This window comes from Terrapene carolina, unplaced genomic scaffold, assembly GCF_002925995.2.
Source record: "Terrapene carolina triunguis isolate 2854851 unplaced genomic scaffold, T_m_triunguis-2.0 Scaffold110, whole genome shotgun sequence".
Taxonomy (NCBI): Eukaryota; Metazoa; Chordata; order Testudines; family Emydidae; genus Terrapene; species Terrapene triunguis.
Window position 1 is genome coordinate 4,080,701 of NW_020664461.1, and position 20,406 is coordinate 4,101,106.

Below are 20,406 nucleotides of genomic sequence, written 5' to 3' on the forward strand. Positions count from 1 at the left end.
TTCAGTTTAAGAATAGCATCCGTCCTGTTCATTGGTGTTAGTCATTCGCTAGTGACATGGAAAGATGGAGGCATCACTTTGCACTTGGATCAGCACCACACCTAAGGCAACAGGACTAGAATCTGTCCCTCCAAATCGCTAGATGTGGCTCTTCCATTTCATTCCCGAAAGCTCCTGTGGTTGTGGGAGTCTTCTCCCGTGCAGAAGAGCCTTGGAGCCTGACTGAGTTGATTTCCTTGCAGCATTCTAGCCAAGGACTCCACCAAACTGGCTGAAGAGATGATGCAGCTGAGAGTGGTGCACGGCCTTCTGTGTGCTATGGGGAACCAGGATCATACCACCTGCCAGAGACAGGCCAGCATCACTCTAGAGGTGAGTATCTCTGTGGGGGGCAATGTGTATTTTAATGTGGATTCCTCCCCCTAAGCTCCTGAGCAGTGGGCGTTATTCAGCTAAAGGGGTCAGGCACACTGGGGCAAGGCTGGAAAAAAAGGGCATTGATGATACAGCAACATACCTACAGGTTCTGTGTCCCCTCTGCCCTTAGTGCTTGAGGACGAGCTTATCCAACTCCAGTTCTCCTTCTGCTTAACAGTCATGATTCCCCGACAAAAACCCTTCATTGAGGTGGAGTTAAGGGCAGTAACTAAATGAGAAGAAACCTTCATGGAATGGGTTGCCGTTTTGAATAATACAAAATCAGGAAATTCAACATAAAGACCATACTTCAAACCCAACCCAAAGCCTGCAACCTAGAGAAATCCAGAGTGAAGGTCCTCCATTCCGGTCCACAGGGGACGTCGGCTCTAAAGCCCAGTGGTGCGATGGTTAACCATACCCCTGCCGATCACAGAAGCTGAAATATCCAGCTGCTCTAGCAGTATGGGTGGGGCTTGGCAGTTGGGGGTGGGGCTTGGGTGTTGTACCAACCCTTTCCCCAGCTCTTTAACCCCGGCCTCCAGCCGTGTTGGCGCTCAAAGAGGTGAACAGCAGAATGGGGGCAATGGACAGATAAATCCCAGGTGGGAAGGAGCACTGAACTGGAGCACTTTACCATCCTGTGAGGGTGCTGCTTTTCAGTGGAGCCAGACATCCCCTCCCTCCTTTTGCACTTATTGGGAGTGTTTTGTTGCAGTATTTTGTCCGGACATTTCCCATTGTGGAGCAGCATGTGAGGAAGGCAACAGGAGAGACTCTGTTCCAGCTTTTTATGGTAAATGGGCTTCTCTAACTGCCAGGGCTTGTTACTGGTCTGGAACATGGGTCCATTTTGCAGGATTAATGGGGACTGGGTTTCATTCCTCTAAAGCTGCAGTGGAGCTCCAGTTCCTGATCAGACTCCAGAGACCACTGGGGTCCGATCACAGTGTCCTCAGTTAAATGAATTGCTTTGGTTTTGGCCCAACACCCCCAAAGACTTCACTCCATGCAGTGGATATCAATGTGCACTTGCACTATCCATCTGTACTAATGAGGTGGGACAATGGTGCAAATCACAGCGGGACCTGAGTTCTGAAGTCTGGGAAGAGGGGATGGTTCTTTTCTGACTTGGGGCCCGTCTTTAGTGTAAATGGAGTAACACTGAGGGACGTGTCTGGACTCACATTTGCGTGGGGATGTTGGAAAAGTGGTGAGACTTGCAGGGCTAGCAGTGTACCCAGAACGAGGAGGTAGGCATGAGCCTCCGTCTGAATCTGAGCTCTCCTGCCTTGAGGTAGCTCAGGACTGAACACCATGTAAATCAGCGGAAGCCCTGTCACATGGGCCCTTTAAACCTGAGCAGGACAAAGCCATAGGAAATGTCCTGCAGGCAACAATCCTGGGCCGAGCTCAACTCAATGGGAGGGACTTGAACTAGGAGGTTTCCTGCATCCCAGGTGTGTATCCTAACCACTAGGCTAAAAGTTGTTAGGGAGGGCCTCCTTCTCCTGTCCCCCCACTGCTGTGTCTGTGGAAGCCTGCTTATAGGGACCTGCTCTGGTAAGTGTGTACAGAGCTTTGCCTACCAGATTGGGCCCTGTGGGTGTTTGAGGTGGAGGAATGTCTGTCTACCCTGGTTTGTGCATCACAGTGGGGGTTAGGAGTCCAGATGCCTTGTGTGGGGCTGCAGTGCGGTCATGTACAGGCATTAACATAGGCACCTAAGGAACTTTTGCTGCAAAAATGTGGATGCCGAGTGAAATGAGACATCTAGAAAGTTCAGCAGCAGCTGAGTAGGGGTTTTGGGAATCCCAGTGGGGCCTGATTCTGGGATTTAGGTGCCTAAGGTGACAATTCGGTGCATAAGTCCTTTTGTGAATCTAGCCCCAAGTGATCAAAGAACCAGGGTTAAGGATGCATTGTGCCCAGGGGATAGCTGTGGGTAATGAATATGCTGTAGCCAAGGAAATGACTGAAATGTGTTTGTTTGTGTGCTGATTTTATTAGGAATTGATACTATGGGTGGATGTTACATAATTTGTGGGTTGGGCTGTACCTCCATGACATTTTTCAGCTGAGTTCTACCCCCAAAAAATCATTGAATGAACAAATAACATAGGGAATACATAACTACTTGATTAAAAAACCAGTGAACTAAGAACACAGTGCAAACCTGAGGCCAGTGGAACTGTGGCATGGCCAAACCGAAGGCTCCTAAACTCCTGAAGGTGATGTGTTTGAAGGGGTTCTCCTTCTCCATATCTTGGTAGGTGGATTGTTCTGGAAGGAGTTGTAAAGCTTGAATGAAATGGTGGTCCCAGTCTGGTGTGTTCCCTATAGTCTGCAGGACATTGCAAGGTTGGGGAGCAGTGCTTGACCTTTGTCACAAAAGGTGCTCCAACAGCGCTGTTTGAGTCTGTATCATGTCCCTTTCCAAGGCCATGCACTCTACTTTGATGCTTTGTGGTTGCACCAGGAAACCTTCCCTCCAAACTTCTGCCTTCAAGGTCCTCTGTTGGGATGCAGTCACTAGTTCCTGGAACATTTCCTCTCTTGTCCTTGTTTTTCCAGCCTCTCTGCAGCTGCTAACTTCCCTCTTCGCACAGGCCGTGGCGTTACAGGTGCTAGAGGAAACCAGAAAAAACACAAGGCCTTACTATCCCCAATCCTAGTCTCCATGCCAACAATGATACAATGTTTCTTTCCCCACCATTTTGGAAGGCCATTCCCATCTTCTCTTTCCACGCTGAGGTTTGCTTCAAGGTGGTAAGATATTTTCCAAATTACTCCCCCTTGTATAGGTCTCTTGTCAAAATGCTGGGTGGGTGGCTGTGGTGTACTTAGATGAGTGTTGGCTGTGGGGTGGGTGGCTGTGGAAGTTTTAGGTGGAGGGGGCTGTTGGGTCGGTGAGGGGCAGCATGGCGGAGGTTAGCAATTGCCTGTACACTCCTGCAGGCTGTCCTTACGTTGGAGGACCACTTCCCAAGAGACACGGCAGAGTCTTGTTCAAAAAGGGCGCTGGGCAAACCAGGAAGATATGCAGCCTTGCTATTTACCAGGAGGATGCCGCCAGCTGGTGCAGGGGGGAAAGGGAAGCATGGGCAGTCCTAAAAGAACTCAAGTGTGTCAGAAATCAGTGTGTCAGAAATCAAGACTGGCACCAGAGCCAGTCTCTGGGCAGCCTCAGGTGCACAGCTGGCTTATAGGGAAAAATCAGAAAACCATCTCTGAAGCCCAATTCATCATCACATGGGCAAGTAGTGGGAGCATTACCAGAGATCCTGTTCTTGTTGCTTGTCTTCAGATACTTCTGCTGGAGTTCCTTTGCTTTGACTCAATGCTGGGACCAGCTCCATGAGTGTCCCCTCACCTTCACTCCTCTGGCAGTGTCTTGTAGATGTGTTAGTTCTGGTGACTCATCTCCAGATGGGACTGGACATGCTGCTAGCTCTCCAAAGAGGACTTTGTGGAGTCTCTGGCTCCTCCTCTTTTAGAGTTAAAAACTGCTGGGGAAGGATTTTTCTTTTTGATCCCCCCCCCCCATTTTTGATGGGAGGATTTATTGGGTAGCGGGGGTGTCAGTGCTGGGAGTCAAGGGGGGTGGGTGAGGTAATATCTTTTGTTGAAACTACTTCTGCGGGTGAGAGAGACAAGCTTAGAGCTCTCTGTAAGCTCAAAAGCTTGTCTCTCTTACCAGCAGAAGTTGGTCCAACAAAAGGTATTACCTCACCACCTTGCCTCTGTAATATTCTGGGACGAACAGGGCCACAATAATACTGCATACAGTAGTGCTGGGAGCGTCATTCTGAAATACCTCTTGCACTCTGGAAGTTAATTTCACAGCCCGAAATGCCTGAAGTGCAGAGCCCCTGTTCCACACCACACCCACAATGTGGGGATGCAGTTCAGCCCTGTGCAGAGGCTGAGGGCTGCAAGGGCATTGTGCAGGTGAGCTTCCCCTTGGCCAGGCCGAACCCAAACAGCTGCTGGCGCTTGACACAGGGAAAGACACCGCCTTACAGCTTTCACCGTAAATACATGGAGGTGTTTGTAATGTAACCTCCTGCTCAAGGAGAGAGCAAGGAGTCCAGGCTGGGGATGGAAGTGGGGTGGCCAGTGACTGTCCCCTCTTTTCCATTATCCCTGATTATTTGGGTCCTACAGGCAGGGTCAGGATCAGGGCCTCCCCCCTTGTTTCCCCATTTCCCCTGTTGGCGTCACTAGGCATAGCTACCAAGTTACTCGGGGGGGGGGGTGGAAGGCCATAAGTGCCGATGAAACCCCCCTGCTCTGGGTCTAAGTGAGCCACAGTAACTCCATCTTGTGAACTTTAACCAGCCTCAATACTAACCAGCCTAAAAGCAGAATATGTAACGGTCAGCTTTTTTAGCAGACAGCTGCAGTTTCGCTCACACTAGCAGAAGCAGTAGTGATAAGGAGGGGGAAAGGGGGAGGGAGAAGCCTACTACGTCTTAGCTTGCAAGGCCAAAGATAAACATGCGGACGAGAACTTTTCTAACACGCCACAATGTAGTGCCTGCTGTAACCGCCGTCGGGAAGGGAGGGGTAAGGGAGGAACAGAACAAAGGCTTGCACACAAACAGCTTGGAATATAAAATGGGAAACTTGCTTGTATTAGCTGCGCTTCTGATTTGAGACATGCTGGTCTCCTGAGGGCCTTTTCGAGATCTCCAATAAATTTGGTTTGCTTCTCCACCCTGGTGTGCCTATTGGTGCGACGCACACCGGGCAACGAACCCTGTTGCCCCCTCGGGCCCTCTGGGCCGGCAACACCCCCCCTCCGGTTGCCCCTCGCCTGCAGGCCCGGACAGAAGGGGAACCCTGCCTGGCGTGGCAGCACCACGTGTAAGCTGGGCAACTGTGACCTCCCCGCCCCAGAAGGACTACATCTCCCAGCGTGCACCGCGCGTAGAGGCCCCGCAGCGCTCTGAGAGAGGGGCCCGCGGCATGATGGGAGTGGTAGTTCCCAGTAGGTGCGCTAGGCCGGAGTCCCTCGGCATGCTGGGAGATGGAGTTCCCTGTACACGCACAGCATGCTGGGGGTTGTGGTTCCGAGGCCGCGTTTCCCGGTAGGCCCTGCGGCACGCCGGCGCGCGGAGTTTAAATCGGCGGCGGTTGCGGGGGGCCCGCCATTCCCAGCTGCTGATTGGACGCGGTACCGCTGGGACCACAGACCCCTTCACGCCTCCCCGTTTCTAGCGGCCCCGAGGAACCCCTCCCCTCCCCCCCGCGCTATGGACTCCGCGGTCTGCAGCCGCCTCCAGCCCGGCCGGCTTATTAAGATTCAGCGGAGCAACGGTGAGTGCGGGGGGAGCGTTCGGGGTGTCTGACAGGACTGACCCCCGCCGCTTTCCGTACCGCCCCCTTCAGCGAGGTGTGTGTGTGTGTGGGGGTCTGGCTGCGGGGGGGTCAGCGGGGGGGGCAGGCAGAGCCCGAGACGTGTGGGGCTGGACGGGCCCCTCGGGCGGAGGCAGGAGCACAGAGCCCGTCGCTGGTGACTGGGGCCTAACTCTCCCCGCGCGGCGTGTCCCGGGCGGGAACAATGGCTCCCCCCTCCTCGTAACGCCCTTTCCCCTTCCCCGGGGCCTGTCCTCGGGTCCCCGCCCGCCCGCGCCGGCTCTTCTCCGGCCTCCGCACGTCCCCCGTTGTCCTTCGCACCTTTCATCACCGGCGCCGCGCTCCAGCGTGGCCAGCGCTCCCCCGAGGGCCGGGCCGCAGGAGAGGGGAGAGGAGCTACTGCCCTGCCTCGCTCCCCGCGCGCCCCCCCTGCCTCGCTCCCCGCCTCGCTCCCCGCGCGCCTGCTGACGCGTGGCGGGGTGAGGGGGGTTGGGGCTGGGGGTTTGTTTTGCAACAATAGACATTGTTGACTCTATTTAGTGTTTGATCCGCTATTAACCCTAGATCCTTTTCTGTGGGACTCCTTCATAGGCAGCCCTTTCCCATCTTCTGTTTGTGCAAGGGCTCTTCTTCCTAAGTGGGAGCCTTTGCATTCATCCTTCTGGAATTGCATCCTATTTATTGCAGAGCAGCCGCCCTGTTAGTCTGTAGCCGCGAAAAGAACAGGAGTACTTGTGGCACCTTAGAGACTAACACATTTATTAGAGCATAATCCGAAGAAGGGGGCTGTAGCCCACGAAAGCTTGTGCTCTAATAAATTTGTTAGTCTCTAAGGTGCCACGAGTACTCCTATTTATTGCAGAACATTTCTCTAGTTTGTCACGATCATGCTGAATTCTAATCCTCTTCTCCAAAAAGCAGTTGCAGCCCCTCCCAGCTTGGTATCGTTTGCGCACTTTATAAAAGTGTACGCTCTAGGCTGTTATCCAAGTCATTTATGGAAGTTTTTAATAGAACCAGACCCAGGCCAGAGCCCTGCAGGTCCTCACTCAATATGCCCTTCCAGCTGGACTGTGAACCATTGATCACTACTTATGAGTATGGTTTTCCAGCCTTATAATAGGTTCGTCTAGGATCTATTTCCCCAGTTTGCTTATGAGAAGGTCACATAAGACCGTATCAAAAGCCATACTAAAGTTGAGAGATATCACATGTTACTCTCCTAAAGAAGGCTATTAGGTTGGTTTGACTCGATTTTTTTTTTCTTGACAAATCTGTATTGACTGTTACTTATTACCTTATCTTCAAGGTGCTTACAATTCATTGTTTGCACCATTATTTTTCCAGGTACCGCAGTTAAGGTGACTGGTCTATAATTCCGTGCGTTATCTTTTGTCCTCTTTTTATAGATGGGTTCTATATTTGTCCTTTTTCAGTGCTCTGGGATCTCTCTCTTCCTCCGCAAATTCTCAAAGATAATTGTTAATGGCTCAGGGATCTCTTCAGCCAGTTCCTTAAAATATTCTAAGGTGTATTTTGTCAGGGCCTGCTGACGTGAAGACATCTAACTTGTCTAAGTAAGGCCTGGTCTAGAATAGAAAATTAGGTCAGTGTAACTACATCTCTCAGGGGTGTGAAAAACCCACACCCCGTGAGCAGCATAGTTACACCAACCCAAGTCCTGGTGTAGATGGCGCTAGGTCAACTGAAGAATTTTTCTGTTGCTATAGCTACTGCCTCTGAGAGGTGGATTACCTATGGCAACAGGAGAATCCTTCCGTTGCCATAGGTAGTGTCTATGCTGTAGCATTTTAAGTGTAGACATACCTTAATTCTTAACTTGTTCTTCACCTATTTTAACCTCCGCTCCTAATCCATGTACGCTAATGTTAACTATGTTAGTCGTCCGATCACTGCTAATCTTTCTGGTGAAGACTGAAACAAAAAAGACATTTAATAATTTGACCATTGCTGCATTTTCTGTTGTCTCTCCCTCCTTATTGCGTAATGGGCCTACTCTGGCCTGGGTATTCCTCTTGCTTCTAGCGTATTTGTAAAATGTTTTCTTGTCACCCTGTATGTCCCGAGCTAGTTTAATCTAACTTTGTCCCTACATGCTTGTGGTTTTTGTTTTAAATTTATCCTTTGTAATTTGATCTACTTTCTAGGGATGTAAAAGGTTAACTGGTTAATCGTAAACCCTGGTGGCCCCGCTTCTGGTCAGCGGGAGTGGCCCCAGCCCGGGTCGTGCCAGCGAGACCTCCGCTGGGCTGTGTCGGCTGAGCTGGCTGGATCCCAGTCCCCGGCTGGATTGGCCCCAGCCCCCACCATGTCCCCCCAGCTACCTCGGTTAACTGGTTAAACAAAATAATTTTAATCGTTTAAGCAGTTAACTTTTTTAACCAATATTTACATCCCTACTACTTTCTTCTACCTTTGACTCTTTGAGTTTCAGGCCATCAAAAAAAAAAAAATCTCCTCCTGGTTAAGACAGGATGGTCTCTTATCATACTTCCTATCTTTCCTATGCATTCAGTTAGTTTGCTTTTGTGCCCTTAATAATGTCTATTTAAAACTGCCAACTCGCCTGAACTTTTTTTTTTCCTCCTAAGACTTGCTTCCTATGGGGTCTTATGTGCTAGTTCTCAGAGTTTGCTAAAGTCTGCTTTCTTGAAGTCCATTGTCTTTATTCTGCTGTTTCTCCTTCTACCATTCCTTAGCATGCCCCACCTCTGGGAAGCAGCCTCTCTACTGGGGGTGAGGGGGCAGGAGGAGAGCCCCCATCCACCCTGGGCCTTTGGGTTGCAGCGGGGACAAGTCCCTTTCTCCCCTGTCCTGTCATCACTGGGTATGCAGTGGGATTGTAAGAGCTCCATGCTGATATAGGGCTGTCTTATTCACTATGGCTGTGTGCATGTTTGTGCACACCCCATTCCCCCAATGTGTGCTTTTTCCCTCTGAAGCATCTGATACTGGCCAGTATTGGAAGACAGGATACTGGGCTACGTGGACCATTGGTCTGACCCAATATGGTCATTCTTATATTCTCACTCTTGCCTTTGGTTGCCTGTGTTGGACTTACTGCTTGTGATGCCCTCTAGGGGACTGGTCTTCTTACAGACTTTTTTCCTTTCCATTCTTGATGAAAGCTTTCCAATGACACCAGGCATATATGAGACTCTGTCCTTTCCAAAGGAGATTGAAAATGAAGGGATGCTGTAAACATGGAGTTTAGCAGATTTAAGTGTGTAATGATGCTGGTTCTGGCGGGACCCAGCTGAGAGTGTCAATTCAGGACAAATTGCTTAAAACAGGGCAGTTACAGCCCAAGGCTGGGGTTTTTCCACCTCTAAGGCAAGCCAAACCAGCCAGACTAAGAGGACTTTGGTTTCACCCCACTGGCTAACCACAAGTCACACAAGCAATTCCTTTAGACACTCCAGTTTCCCAGTATCACCACGAGTGCCACTCGTTATGGGGACACATGGTTATGAAAACCAATACCCCAGTAAAACACACAAAGGTTCTCTTGATCCCAAAGGACCAAGCCCCAGACCCAGGTCAATATACAAATCAGATCTTACCCACAAATAACGCTGTTGCCAATCCTTTAGAATCTAAAATCTAAAGGTTTATTCATAAAAGGAAAAAGATACAGATGAGAGTTAGAATTGGTTAAATGGAATCAATTACACACAGTAATGACAAAGTCTTTGGTTCAGGCTTGTAGCAGTGATCGAATAAACTGCAGGTTCAAATCAAGTCTCTGGAGTACATCCCCAGCTGGGATGGGTCATCAGTCCTTTGTTCAGAGCTTCAGTTTGTAGCAAAGTCCCTCCAGAGGTAAGAAGCAGGATTGACGACAAGATGGAGATGAGGCATCAGCCTTTTATAGTCTTTTTCCAAGTGTAAGAATACCTCTTTGTTCTTACTGTGGAAAAATTACAGCAAAATGGAGTCTGGAGTCACATGGGCAAGTCCCTGCATACTTTGGTGAGTCTCAAGGCATATTTGCTTTCTCTCAATGGGTCAGTTGTATAGCTGCTGGTCCTTAATGGGCCATCAAGCAGGCTAGGCAGAGCTGACACCAACTTGTCTGGGGTCACCCAGAAGCATAGCAGAAGTTTGAAATACAGACAGTATAGAGCCAATATTCATAACTTCAACTACAAAAATGATACCCATATACAGATAGCATAACCATAACCAGCAAACCATAACCTTGTCTTACACCCTATTTGACCTCCTTTATACCAGATTTGGTGCCACTACAGGACCTTGGTTGCAACCATGTTCTATATGGTCCCAGTTTAAGTCAATAACATGACACAGTGCAATTTAAAAAGTGGTTTCTGGTCCTAAACAGACCCTTGAACTCCCCCAGGCAATCTTTGTGTGTGGTTTTCTTTTTTAGGGGACGGTTTTTTCCACTTAAAAAAAAAAAAAGTCTCTTCCCTGGTTGCCGTGTAGGAAAACCTATATAAATGGGAAAACGTATACAAAGTGCTGTCAAAATAAACTAAGTAAGCCAGAAGTCTTTTCAGTGTTCGGGCTCTAAAAATAGCACATCGCATCCCTGCCAGAAAAGGTGTTGTCTTTAATGCCACAGCAAAGGGACAATAATAGCTTAATTTCCTTTGGGCTGCTGCGTCCTCAAAGGTATTGGCACTCCTAGGAAATTGCTGGCTGACAGCAGAGTTAACAGCTTCATTGCTTTTTTGTGTCTTGAATGTTTATCCAATATTTATACTGTAGTATGAAGGCCATTCCCAGGTCTTAACAATGGCTCATAGCTTCGGATACAGAATACTGGCAAATTCCTCTCTGAAAAACTAGCCTTCTAATCTTGAATTGGTATTACAGAGCTGAATATGGGGACTTGTTCTCTTCCGTATTACAGAGCTGAATATGGGGACTTGTTCTCTTCAGCAAAAGTTAAGTGTGTTGTGTTGAATGACCTGATGAAATGTGAACTTATCTTTAATCCTTAGGCTTAATTCACAGTGCAATTATAAAGACTGTAAATGTCGAAAGGCTGTCTGTCTCGGTAGAATGGTCAGAAGGGGACTCAACCAAAGGAAAAGAGGTGAGTGAGAGAGGCGTTCCCACGCTCACTCTGTCTGGAGTAAAGCAGCAACTTTGAATTGCATAGTTATAAAGCATGGAGCTGAAATCCATGACTCTATTAAATAAAGATCCTTTGGGCTTAAAGCCAGTTTTCTTACGTGTTTCATAGAATTCTGTGGCTCATTAAACTGAGGGCTAAAAATATAATCTTAGTATTTCTGTCACCTAGGACAAGGAGAACAGCTTGGGCAGTTCACTTTTTGCTTGTAGTATGTTCTAACTCTTCAGATTCAAATGCATAAAAGTTGTAATTTGGTTTGTAAATGCTGCAGATGAAGGTTTATCTGTTGCATTACGTTCCAATGAAAATTAAGATTTTATTGCCCTTTCAAAAACTAAGTCTGTTTTTTACAAATCCTTAATTTTGGGCCATGTTTGTCTTTGGCTCTTTAGTTTGAGGGTAGGAAAGCTGTGAAAACCCCTTATCGCTCATTGCTGTAAACTGGACCCCTATAATACAACTAATCACAAATAATGATTACGGTAGTATTGCTGACACACAGTGCCTCCGAGGGCAATATTTTTTTCTAGTAAGAATAGTTGATTCAGAATAAAACTAAATGTTTATGTATTTATATACATACATTTGTTTTACGACTCATAAGTGATGAGTTATGACTTCTTCATTAGTGCTGTACTGTTGTGCTCTTAACAAAGCCCCGGCTTATGCAACCTTGGCAGCTCTATATTGGTATTCAGCACCTTTAATGATCTCTTAAAAATTTTCTGGAAGAATTCCCTAACATGGCAAAATGTGAGATTAGTTGGATACTTTGGGCATTCCCTATCCAGTTATGCATTAAAACCATACTTAAACTTGGTGATCCAATAAAATATCTCCATTGTCTATAGAAAGACAAGCTGAGAAAGAACTGGAGGTATTTCTAATATTCTGACAGATATCTTCCCACTCCATTGGCTGTAGAAAAGGGTTTTCCTTGTTTCCCATTTGTTTTGGACTCTGATCTTGTAAATCTCCTCCCAGCTTGCATAATTTACCACATTCCTTTCTTTAGTTCTGCTTATTTTATTTACGCTCTGGGAAACTTTTGCTTTCCCTGAAACTTAGTGTCTGTTTATAGCGAGGAGTTTGCTCATGAGCTCCCAGATGTCTTTGCAACAGATGGGGAATTAGCCGTGAAGTTTGGGCCAGAGTCCAACTACTAATTGCATTGTCTGAGACTTTAAACTCTTATCAGATCTATGCTAGTCAGAAGTCTAAATATGTACCGGCAGCTAGAGGTAGATTTGAAAGATGAGGTGGTGCTCTGACATTGAAGCTGGGTATGCTATGTCCTGCATAATCACCATTAATAGATGTTTTGCAGGCAAATTAGTTTGAGCTCTACCAGTGCAAATCCATGAGCATAAGCTCAATGAGGTTGCACAGGTATCATGGGGGCCTAGGTTTTTTGACTTGCAGAACCTCCAAAGTGAGCTGCTATTGTAATGGGAAGAAACCATGACTGTCAGAGCCCAGGTGAGTTTGAGGGACTGGCATTTAACAAGGTTTTACTTAAAAGTGAGTAAACTTGATGATGATTGTCCTGGGTTTCCATAATACTTGGGGAGACCATCACATATCTATAAACCTATTTTAAAAATCTGGTGAATACTTTAACTCTTTTGTATGAGAACAGTTAATATTGTATTTTTGCTCATTTTACAGAGGATTAAATGATGTTTTTACCTAAAGCCTCTAAAAGATTAATATTTAATCTATAAACTTAACTTTCTTGTGCAGGATAGGTGCTATTTCAATATCAAAGGCAGCTTAGTTTCTGTGGAGGATGAAGTGATAATCATACAACTACCTGGCATACAAACTCAGTGTTTTATAAGGTCATCTTTACACAGTAAAAACGAGGGAGAGAGGCTCAGTTTGTGCCTATGTTTTCTCCTTCACAGCCCAACTCCTCACTACCCCCTCCTCCCCCACAGACACTTGTGACATCACACTTTTCCAGAGCTGCAGAATGTTGTAGATAAAGGATTATGACTTCACTACATGGTAAACCAGGAGTTTGGAGGTTGAGGTGAAATCACTTATTTACTCCTACTTGCAAATAGCAGGAGGGTGAATATGGGGAAAATGCAGATTAATTTAATTGTTTTGGTTTAAATGCTGAATGCTTCATTTACCTCAGTGTGAGTAGCTTTTTAATAAAATTATTTCAATAAACACAACTATATTGTAAACTCGTAATGCTCTCCTAGAGCAGAAATCATGGAGTGATTGAGAGCTTTACTAAGATTAGCCACAAGAGATTAAAACAGTGACAAATGTGCTTTGCTAGTGTTTTCAGAAGTGCCCAATAGCTCCTGCGGAACTGAGTGGGTTGTTGTCAGACACTGGTAGATGGTCTAACTAGCAGATTTCTATTACAGTCAGATTAGACTGCTCAAGTGGAATTTAAAATACTACATTACTAATCAAGGCAGCCCTAATTTTCCATATCAAACAAATGAATGGCTTATATTTTGCTCTCTTTATTTAAGGTTTATGTCAAGGTATTTGTCTTCCATTGGAGTTAGAACAGAAATTGTCTACTATCTAAAGCTTGTCTTTGCTTTTGTAGATTGAGATTGAAGATGTGATAACAATAAATCCAGAGATTTTAGAAGAAATTCCTTCTGCTTCTGATGTGAAAGAGAACCTGCCTCTGCAGGAGAATGTAACTGTACAGGTATGTAATCCTTAAACTCTTCAGACTCTTGTTATAGTACTAAAATTCAAACAGCAGCATGTCGGAACATAAATAACTACAAAATAAGTACAGATTATTTTTAAAACTGCTTTGATTCTTTCACTTATCTTCCACTTTAAACTTTGAGGTCTCTGGGTATGCATGTTTTGTTCCATTTGGATTTTTTGGGCTTCCTGTGCTGTTTTTTATAAAAACAGGCACATTCTTGTATTTGTTACCATATTTTAATTGTATAATGCAAAGAGCATGGTAGATGCTTCAGATACTTACTGCAGTGGCTTTTTAACTTTTTGCAGAAACAAAAACGTAGAACAACCCTTTCAAAAATTCCTGCTCCACGAGAAGGTAAAAACGACTGTCTTCATTCTTGTCTATAGTCCTAAAACAAAAATAAATTATGCTGGAGATTTACTCTAATTTAGGCAACACAACGCTACAAAATGTACTAATTAAGCAACTGTACTTTATGCTGGTTCCTTAGTGAAATTTGAGTCTTAAATCATAGTCCTAAGGCATTCTGAGGTTTTTCTACGTCTTGGAGGCTTCCTACCTTGGGTACCCTAATACAGGCCTACCGCCAGCAGGAGGCTTTTGTGTGTTTATGAGCTGGCAAGTTGGTAATCACAATTTGCTTTTTATCACAACAGGTTTTTTTTTTTTTTTTTTTCTCCTCTAAGTTGTATAGTTCTACAGGCTTCAGGGGAATTCTAGTAAATTCCACGTTGCAAATTCCATAATCCAATGGGAAGTGAGTGTGTAGAGAGTTTCCAGAATAGGGTCAATGGTTCTTGTGTCAACAGAATAAAATGTTTTGAACAAAGCTAGTTGAGGATTGGGATGTGGCAAGGGAAGGTGTGGTCCATAAGAGGTTATTCTTCCTGGGCTGGCAGGTATGGGGCTGGCTGGGAAATAGTTCCCTTCCCATATCTAACTTCAGCTTTCAGATTTTAGTTGACTAATGTATTCCTTGGGGCTTTTTGTTAGTTTGGGGAGGAAAGATTACGAGTGTGTGTGCAGTTTGCCATGTCGATGCTAATGGTCACAAATGTGACTAGCTCTCCATAGAATTCTAAGTTCTGAATTAGCATCCTGTGCTAGCTATGTTCTCCTTGCCCCCTGCCGTGTTGCCTCTGCCTTCCTTCCCTCCAAAAGTGCAGCAAGCCTCCTGCTTGCTAGCATTTGTCCTGTCCAGTACAGTAGTGCTAAGTTCTGGAACAGGAGGCTTCCACCCCAGCTGCTACTGGCTTTCTAAACTCTCTCCCTCTCTTGGTTCTCTGTGATGTTGGAGATAGAAGGCAATACAAATCTTGTTGCAGGGAGTGGCAGATCTGATAGGAACAACCCAGGCATCCCAAACTGACACAAATTCACGTCCCTGTCACTAATCCAGGGAACTCTCCATAAAACTGGTAGACTGGAAATTGTACTAGGAGTTAAGTAGTGATTGTCTCTAGGCTGGTCACTCCCTGGTAGTGAATGGCTAGCTGACCAATCAAGTGCTCTTAACCCAGCCAGTCACTGACAGATGGGCAATGCCCTCCCTAGAGGTCACTGTTGTACTCTGAAGCATACAATATAAGTGAAAATCTGCAGTGCATGTTGCCTGGCTCTTGTCCCAGTGTTTTAGTGCAATGGTTCTCAACCAGGTACTTAGAGGTCTTCCAGAGGGTACATCAACTCATCTAGATATTTGCCTAGTTTTACAACAGGCTACATTAAAAAGCACTAGAGAAGTCAGTATAAACTAAAATTTCATACAGACAATGACTTGTTTATATTGCTCTATATCAGGGGTCGGCAACCTGCGGCATGCGTTCCAAAGGTGGCACGTGGTCTGATTTTTTTTAATGGCATGCTGCTGCCAGCTGGGGTCCTGGCCGCCGGCCCCCCTCAGCCCGCTGCCGGCCTGGATGGACGGAACCCGGGCCGGCAGCGGGCTGAGGGGGGCTGGGACCAGTGACCGGAACCCCAGACTGGCAGCGGGCTGAGCCGCTCCGCCCGCTGCCAGTCTAGGGTTCCATCTGCCGCCCACGCTGCTGGTCTGGCTCGCAAAACCTTAAATTAATGAAGACTTGGCACACCACTTCCCAAAGGTTGCCGACCCCGCTCTATATACTAGGCACTGAAATGTAAATATATTTATATTTCATATGATTTATTTTATAAATATATGATAAAAATGAGAACAAGCAATTTTTTGCTCAAATTGTAAGCAAGTAGTTTTTTTAAGTGAGGTGAAACTTGGGGGGAACACAAGACAAATCAGACTCCTGAAAGGGCTACGTAGTCTGGAAAGATTGAGAACCACTGTGTTTGTGCATAAAGAGAGACCAGCTCCGAATCCAGCAGGAAAGCAAAGTAGTCTGTGTTCTCTTTTGCTAAACATCTATGCTACAGCAGCAGGGAACAATATTCTCCTATTTTGAGTCCTGCATTACATTGGTTAGAGAGTTCAACACTTTCAGGTCCTGCAGACCTCTTAGGCTGAGCACATAAAAGGAAGCAGAAAGTCCCCATCAGTGTGTAATGTACTACTGTATCTGCTAGTGAGGGAAGCTAAAATAAATGGTAATTTTTTCAAAGTTAATTGTAAAGCTGGCTCTGCCTAAACTAATCTTGCTAGTCTTCTGAATTATGGTATTCTGTCCTGTTAGGGAGCAGTGGTGTCACCATACTGCATGCCATTTCTTTCCGTAATGAAGTGATCAGAGTGCTGGAGACACTGAGTGTTTCTGGTGAGCTTAGGTTTGGAAATTGTTACACTTCACAAAGGACATAGCGTTTAATTCCATCTCCAAGCATAATGAAAGTACAATTCTTTTTTGTTCCTAAAGTGGCAACGGTGACACCTAATATGTCTGCGCCCGAGCAGCAGCAACCAGGTAAAGAATTCTGGTGTGATCTGCACTGAGCTTCATGGGCACAATTACAACTCCTGTGCACAGGGTTTATCCACAATTCTAAGAAACATTTGGTGTGCAACAGAAATCTTGTCTTCACATGAGAATACTCATTGCTCTATTCTGGATAAATTCCTACAATTGCTAGAGGTGATAATAGATCTAATTTTTATATTGCACTCCAAATTTTTCATGTCAGATTTGCTTTCTTCACAAAAGGCCTATTTTAAGCTATTTGAATGGGTGCTATAGCCTTGGCATAAAAGCTCTAAAAGAATTTCCAAGTAAGAAGCTGGCCACTGTCTTAAAGTAATAGATACCTAAATGTGTGACTGCTAAGACATTAATTCCCTTGCAGCTTGCATGGTAAACCTTGAGAGAGTGCAGCTTTTATTAGACAGATGCTGTAATCATAGCTTTTAAGTGAATTTAGCATTGGTGGAAGTTTCCACGCTGGCTCTAACTGTACTTAGGTACTATGGTGATGGGCATGATACCTCCTCAACCCTCACCTGGGGAGACAGTGATCACAAAGAAGCTGTCTTCATGCTTATGCTGTCTTTGGAAGTCTCCACAGAGACTTTAACCAAGGTGCCAGTTTTGTGATGTGTGGCCTAAGACAGACAAATTCCTGTCAAATAGTCACTGGATTTACAACACCTTCATCAAGATTGGTTGATCCAGTGACCAGAAGCATGAAGATGAGCCTTCTGGTCCCTTTTAGGAATGGTAGCTCAGGAACCTCAGCATAAATTAATTAAAAAGAAAATTAGGATTAATTAAAGTGGAATAGGAAAAGGAATCCATTGGAACTGCAAATCTGGAGTGAACTATTTATCTTGCACTAGTGGCATTTTTCAAGAACACTCTTCACCAAACTGATGACTTTCTAGCACTCTGCCTCACCCTAAACTTCTCTAAAGGTTCTGAGATCCTGCTGTGAATGGTATCTTTTTAACCAGGCTGCTTTCCTTATTGTTCTGTACTTTCATGAGCATACTGAGCTTCTTTTTTTTTTTTTTTTTTTAAATTAAGAAACTGGCCTGCTGTTGTCAGTGCTCAATACTGACCTTGAATTCTTTGTTTCCTAAGTATTACGTAGCCGTTCTACCAGGATGTCTGTTATCACAGAATCCCAGGGCAGCCTCCAAGATAATGAGATGGAGGTGGATCCCTCCACTTCTGCACAAACAAGAAACCATTCAACAGTGCCTGGTGAGTGGAGACAAGCCCAGTAAAACGTGATTAAACTGAACTGAATGTCTTATGTGTTTCTAAATGCTTATCTCATGGGTGTGCAAACTGTAAAAGCAGAAAGAGCTGACCAAAATCTCTTCCCCTTTTAAACAGAGAAGGGAAGAGACCACAAGAGGTCAGTGATCGTGCATTTTACATAGGGCTTCTAATTAAGAAGGATCTCAAATCACTTTAGAAATTCTGCTGATGTTGAAAAAAATAAATCACTTAATCCACCACATGCATGTCTTGGGATGAATCTGACATCTGTTTAACAGTGCACAATAGCATACGTAATGCTAGGATGGGAAGTGAAATATCTGCTCTCTTGGAAGTGCAAAGTGTATTTTTACCCACATGGCAATTTGGTTTGAGTGGCAGGGTTAATGGCCCTACTCTTGCTAAAAGAGCTATTAATAGTGCGTTTTATATCTCATCTGAAAGACTTAGCAAGGATAATTTAAGATAGGGACAATATTTGGGGACAAAAAAAGCTGGATTGCCGCTGAGCTGTACTGGGTTGACCGATTCCATTAATTGGGTATATGGATGTACTTGAATGTAACCAAAGTACTTCAAATTCTGCATCAGTACTGATTACAGGTACAGTCACATGTATTTACACCTATTGGGTAAGGAAAGAATTTGAGCCCTGCTTTGTTCTTTTGGAAATGCAGACTTAATGCTTTATTGGTAGCTACTGCTGTTAATTTTCCTACACCACGCAGCAAAAGCATGTGTGTTGCATGTTCCATATTAGCTTTCATGATGGGCCCTGAACTTTAGAGAGGTTGTCTGTTAAAACTCAATCTGTTCCATGCAGACTTTGGACTGTGGCTTTGAAAAAGTAGTCTAAGTGTAACAAAGTTGATTTTTTTAATTGCCTGTTGCGCATGTGTGACAAATGTGGGAACTAGTAATTGGAGTCCTACATGTGCCTCAGTTTCCCTCTGTGCTTTGCATTGCTATGCACAGACACTGAAAGATTAAATCAGCACTTGGGCAGAGCAGGAAACATGAGGTGCATTGTATCACATAACAGTCTGGGTGAAATGAATGGGTGGTTAAAGGTCTGGCTGAAACTACCCAATCAGTGGAGGATCCAGAAGGACAATGAGAACCCCAACAACTGAACAATTGACAACTATCCACAGGAAACTCTGGCAGGCAGAACATGTGAACTCAGCATGAGTCTGCAGGAAGAAGGCAGTGTCCTGAGGTGACAGGAGGCTAGGGTAAGAGTTGGCCTTTGGAGAGACACAGGAGCTCACCTAGGATGGACAGACAGGCCTGATCTACATCTAAAACTTAAGCTGATATAACTACGTTGCTCAGGGCTGTGAAATTTTGCACCCCGTGCTCTGTATTAGGTCAACCTAACGACCACTGTAGACACAGCTAGGTCAATGGAAAAACTTTTTTGGTCACCCTAGTTACTGCTTCTTGAGGGGGGGATGGATTTACTGCAGTACAGGGAAAAAAACCCTGCAATCACCGTAGTAAGTGCCTGCGCTACAGCAGTGTAGCTGCAGCTGTGCCGCTGTAGCGCTTGTACTGTAGGCATAACCAGAGAGAGGAAACCAGTATGGGAGCTCTGGCTTGGCCAGTATGGACTGTCTTACCTTTGCTTCTCTATGGTAACCGAAGTGTTCCAGTTGAGTAATAAACCCTACTCTGTTTTGAAAAGGCTGCCTGGTGTCACTGCAAATACATGCTGAGGTTCATTGATCCCTGAAGAGAGCAAAGAGTCTCTGAACAGGAGTCTTCCCCAGTTAGACTCGCTGGGCAGAGCTCATGGTGTGAAACAAGAGTGCTGGAGCCCAGAGGCTCAGTTGTGGAAAAGTTGGGCCCCTTGCTGGTCTGGTACATTGAAGGTTCCTCCAAGGGACACTGTAAAAGCTGGGGGGGCATAGCACAGATCCTGTGGCTCTCAAACAGTATGGATAACTAATTTTAAGGCTAGACATGCATCGTTATGCAGATGCAAAGCATTTTCTTAAGCACAGTTCTCAACTAGTTTGCTTTAAAGTTACACTGCTTATAGTAGGCAAATGCCCTACTCTTCAGACTTGTATCAATGAGATCCATAAACTGAAAAAACTTAGCCAAGGCTGAAGATACTGCATAGATCTTGAAACTTGATTTCATTTATATCTCAGACCTCTAATACGAGTCAAGCTTGAGGGGGGAAAAATTAATAAAACTACTAAAGTTATTCATATTTTAAATCAAGACCACTCATCCTAAACTGTGATGTGTATAAATAAGGTAGTCCTGAGCCTACAGCTCTTGCCAGTTTCCTCTTAATAGGCATTTTTTCCCCTAGCCAGCACTTTTTTGTAGCTTCCCAAAATCTTTTAAAGAAAAAATCTAAAGGTCCTACCCTATTCTCATTGAAATAAATGGCGAAGTCCCCATCTACTTCAGTGGGAGCAAGATCGGGTCCTAAGGCTAATCAAGCATCATAAATTACTTTAAGGCTTAAGGGAGACACGGTGGGTGAGGCAATGTCTCTTTTGCCGACAGAAGTTGGTCCATTAAAAGATATTACCTCACCCATTTTGTCTCTCATATTTAAGCCTTTACATGAGTTTATGCTGCCTAAATCTCTTAAAGACCTCTTGCTGGTAGAGGAGAGATTGGTATGGGTGAGAAGC

General features: G+C 45.3%; 1 protein-coding gene across 4 annotated transcripts in view; it reads left to right on the top strand.

The window, feature by feature from the left end:
* Positions 1 to 5,662: 5,662 nt before the first annotated feature.
* Positions 5,663 to 20,406, top strand: part of KIF2C (kinesin family member 2C) — a 45,120-nt gene continuing 30,376 nt past the window's right edge. For 2 of the 4 annotated variants that reach the window (XM_024207480.2, XM_024207481.2), the window contains exons 1-5: positions 5,663 to 5,739; positions 10,770 to 10,864; positions 13,485 to 13,592; positions 13,910 to 13,958; positions 17,606 to 17,728. In XM_024207480.2, the coding sequence (XP_024063248.2) occupies positions 5,676 to 5,739; positions 10,770 to 10,864; positions 13,485 to 13,592; positions 13,910 to 13,958; positions 17,606 to 17,728 (439 nt within the window). In that variant the 5' untranslated portion in view covers positions 5,663 to 5,675. Of the gene's footprint in view, positions 5,740 to 5,796; positions 5,816 to 5,878; positions 5,936 to 10,769; positions 10,865 to 13,484; positions 13,593 to 13,909; positions 13,959 to 17,605; positions 17,729 to 20,406 lie in introns of those variants that run through there. The other 2 variants (XM_024207483.2, XM_024207482.3) reach the window with 2 other exon arrangements.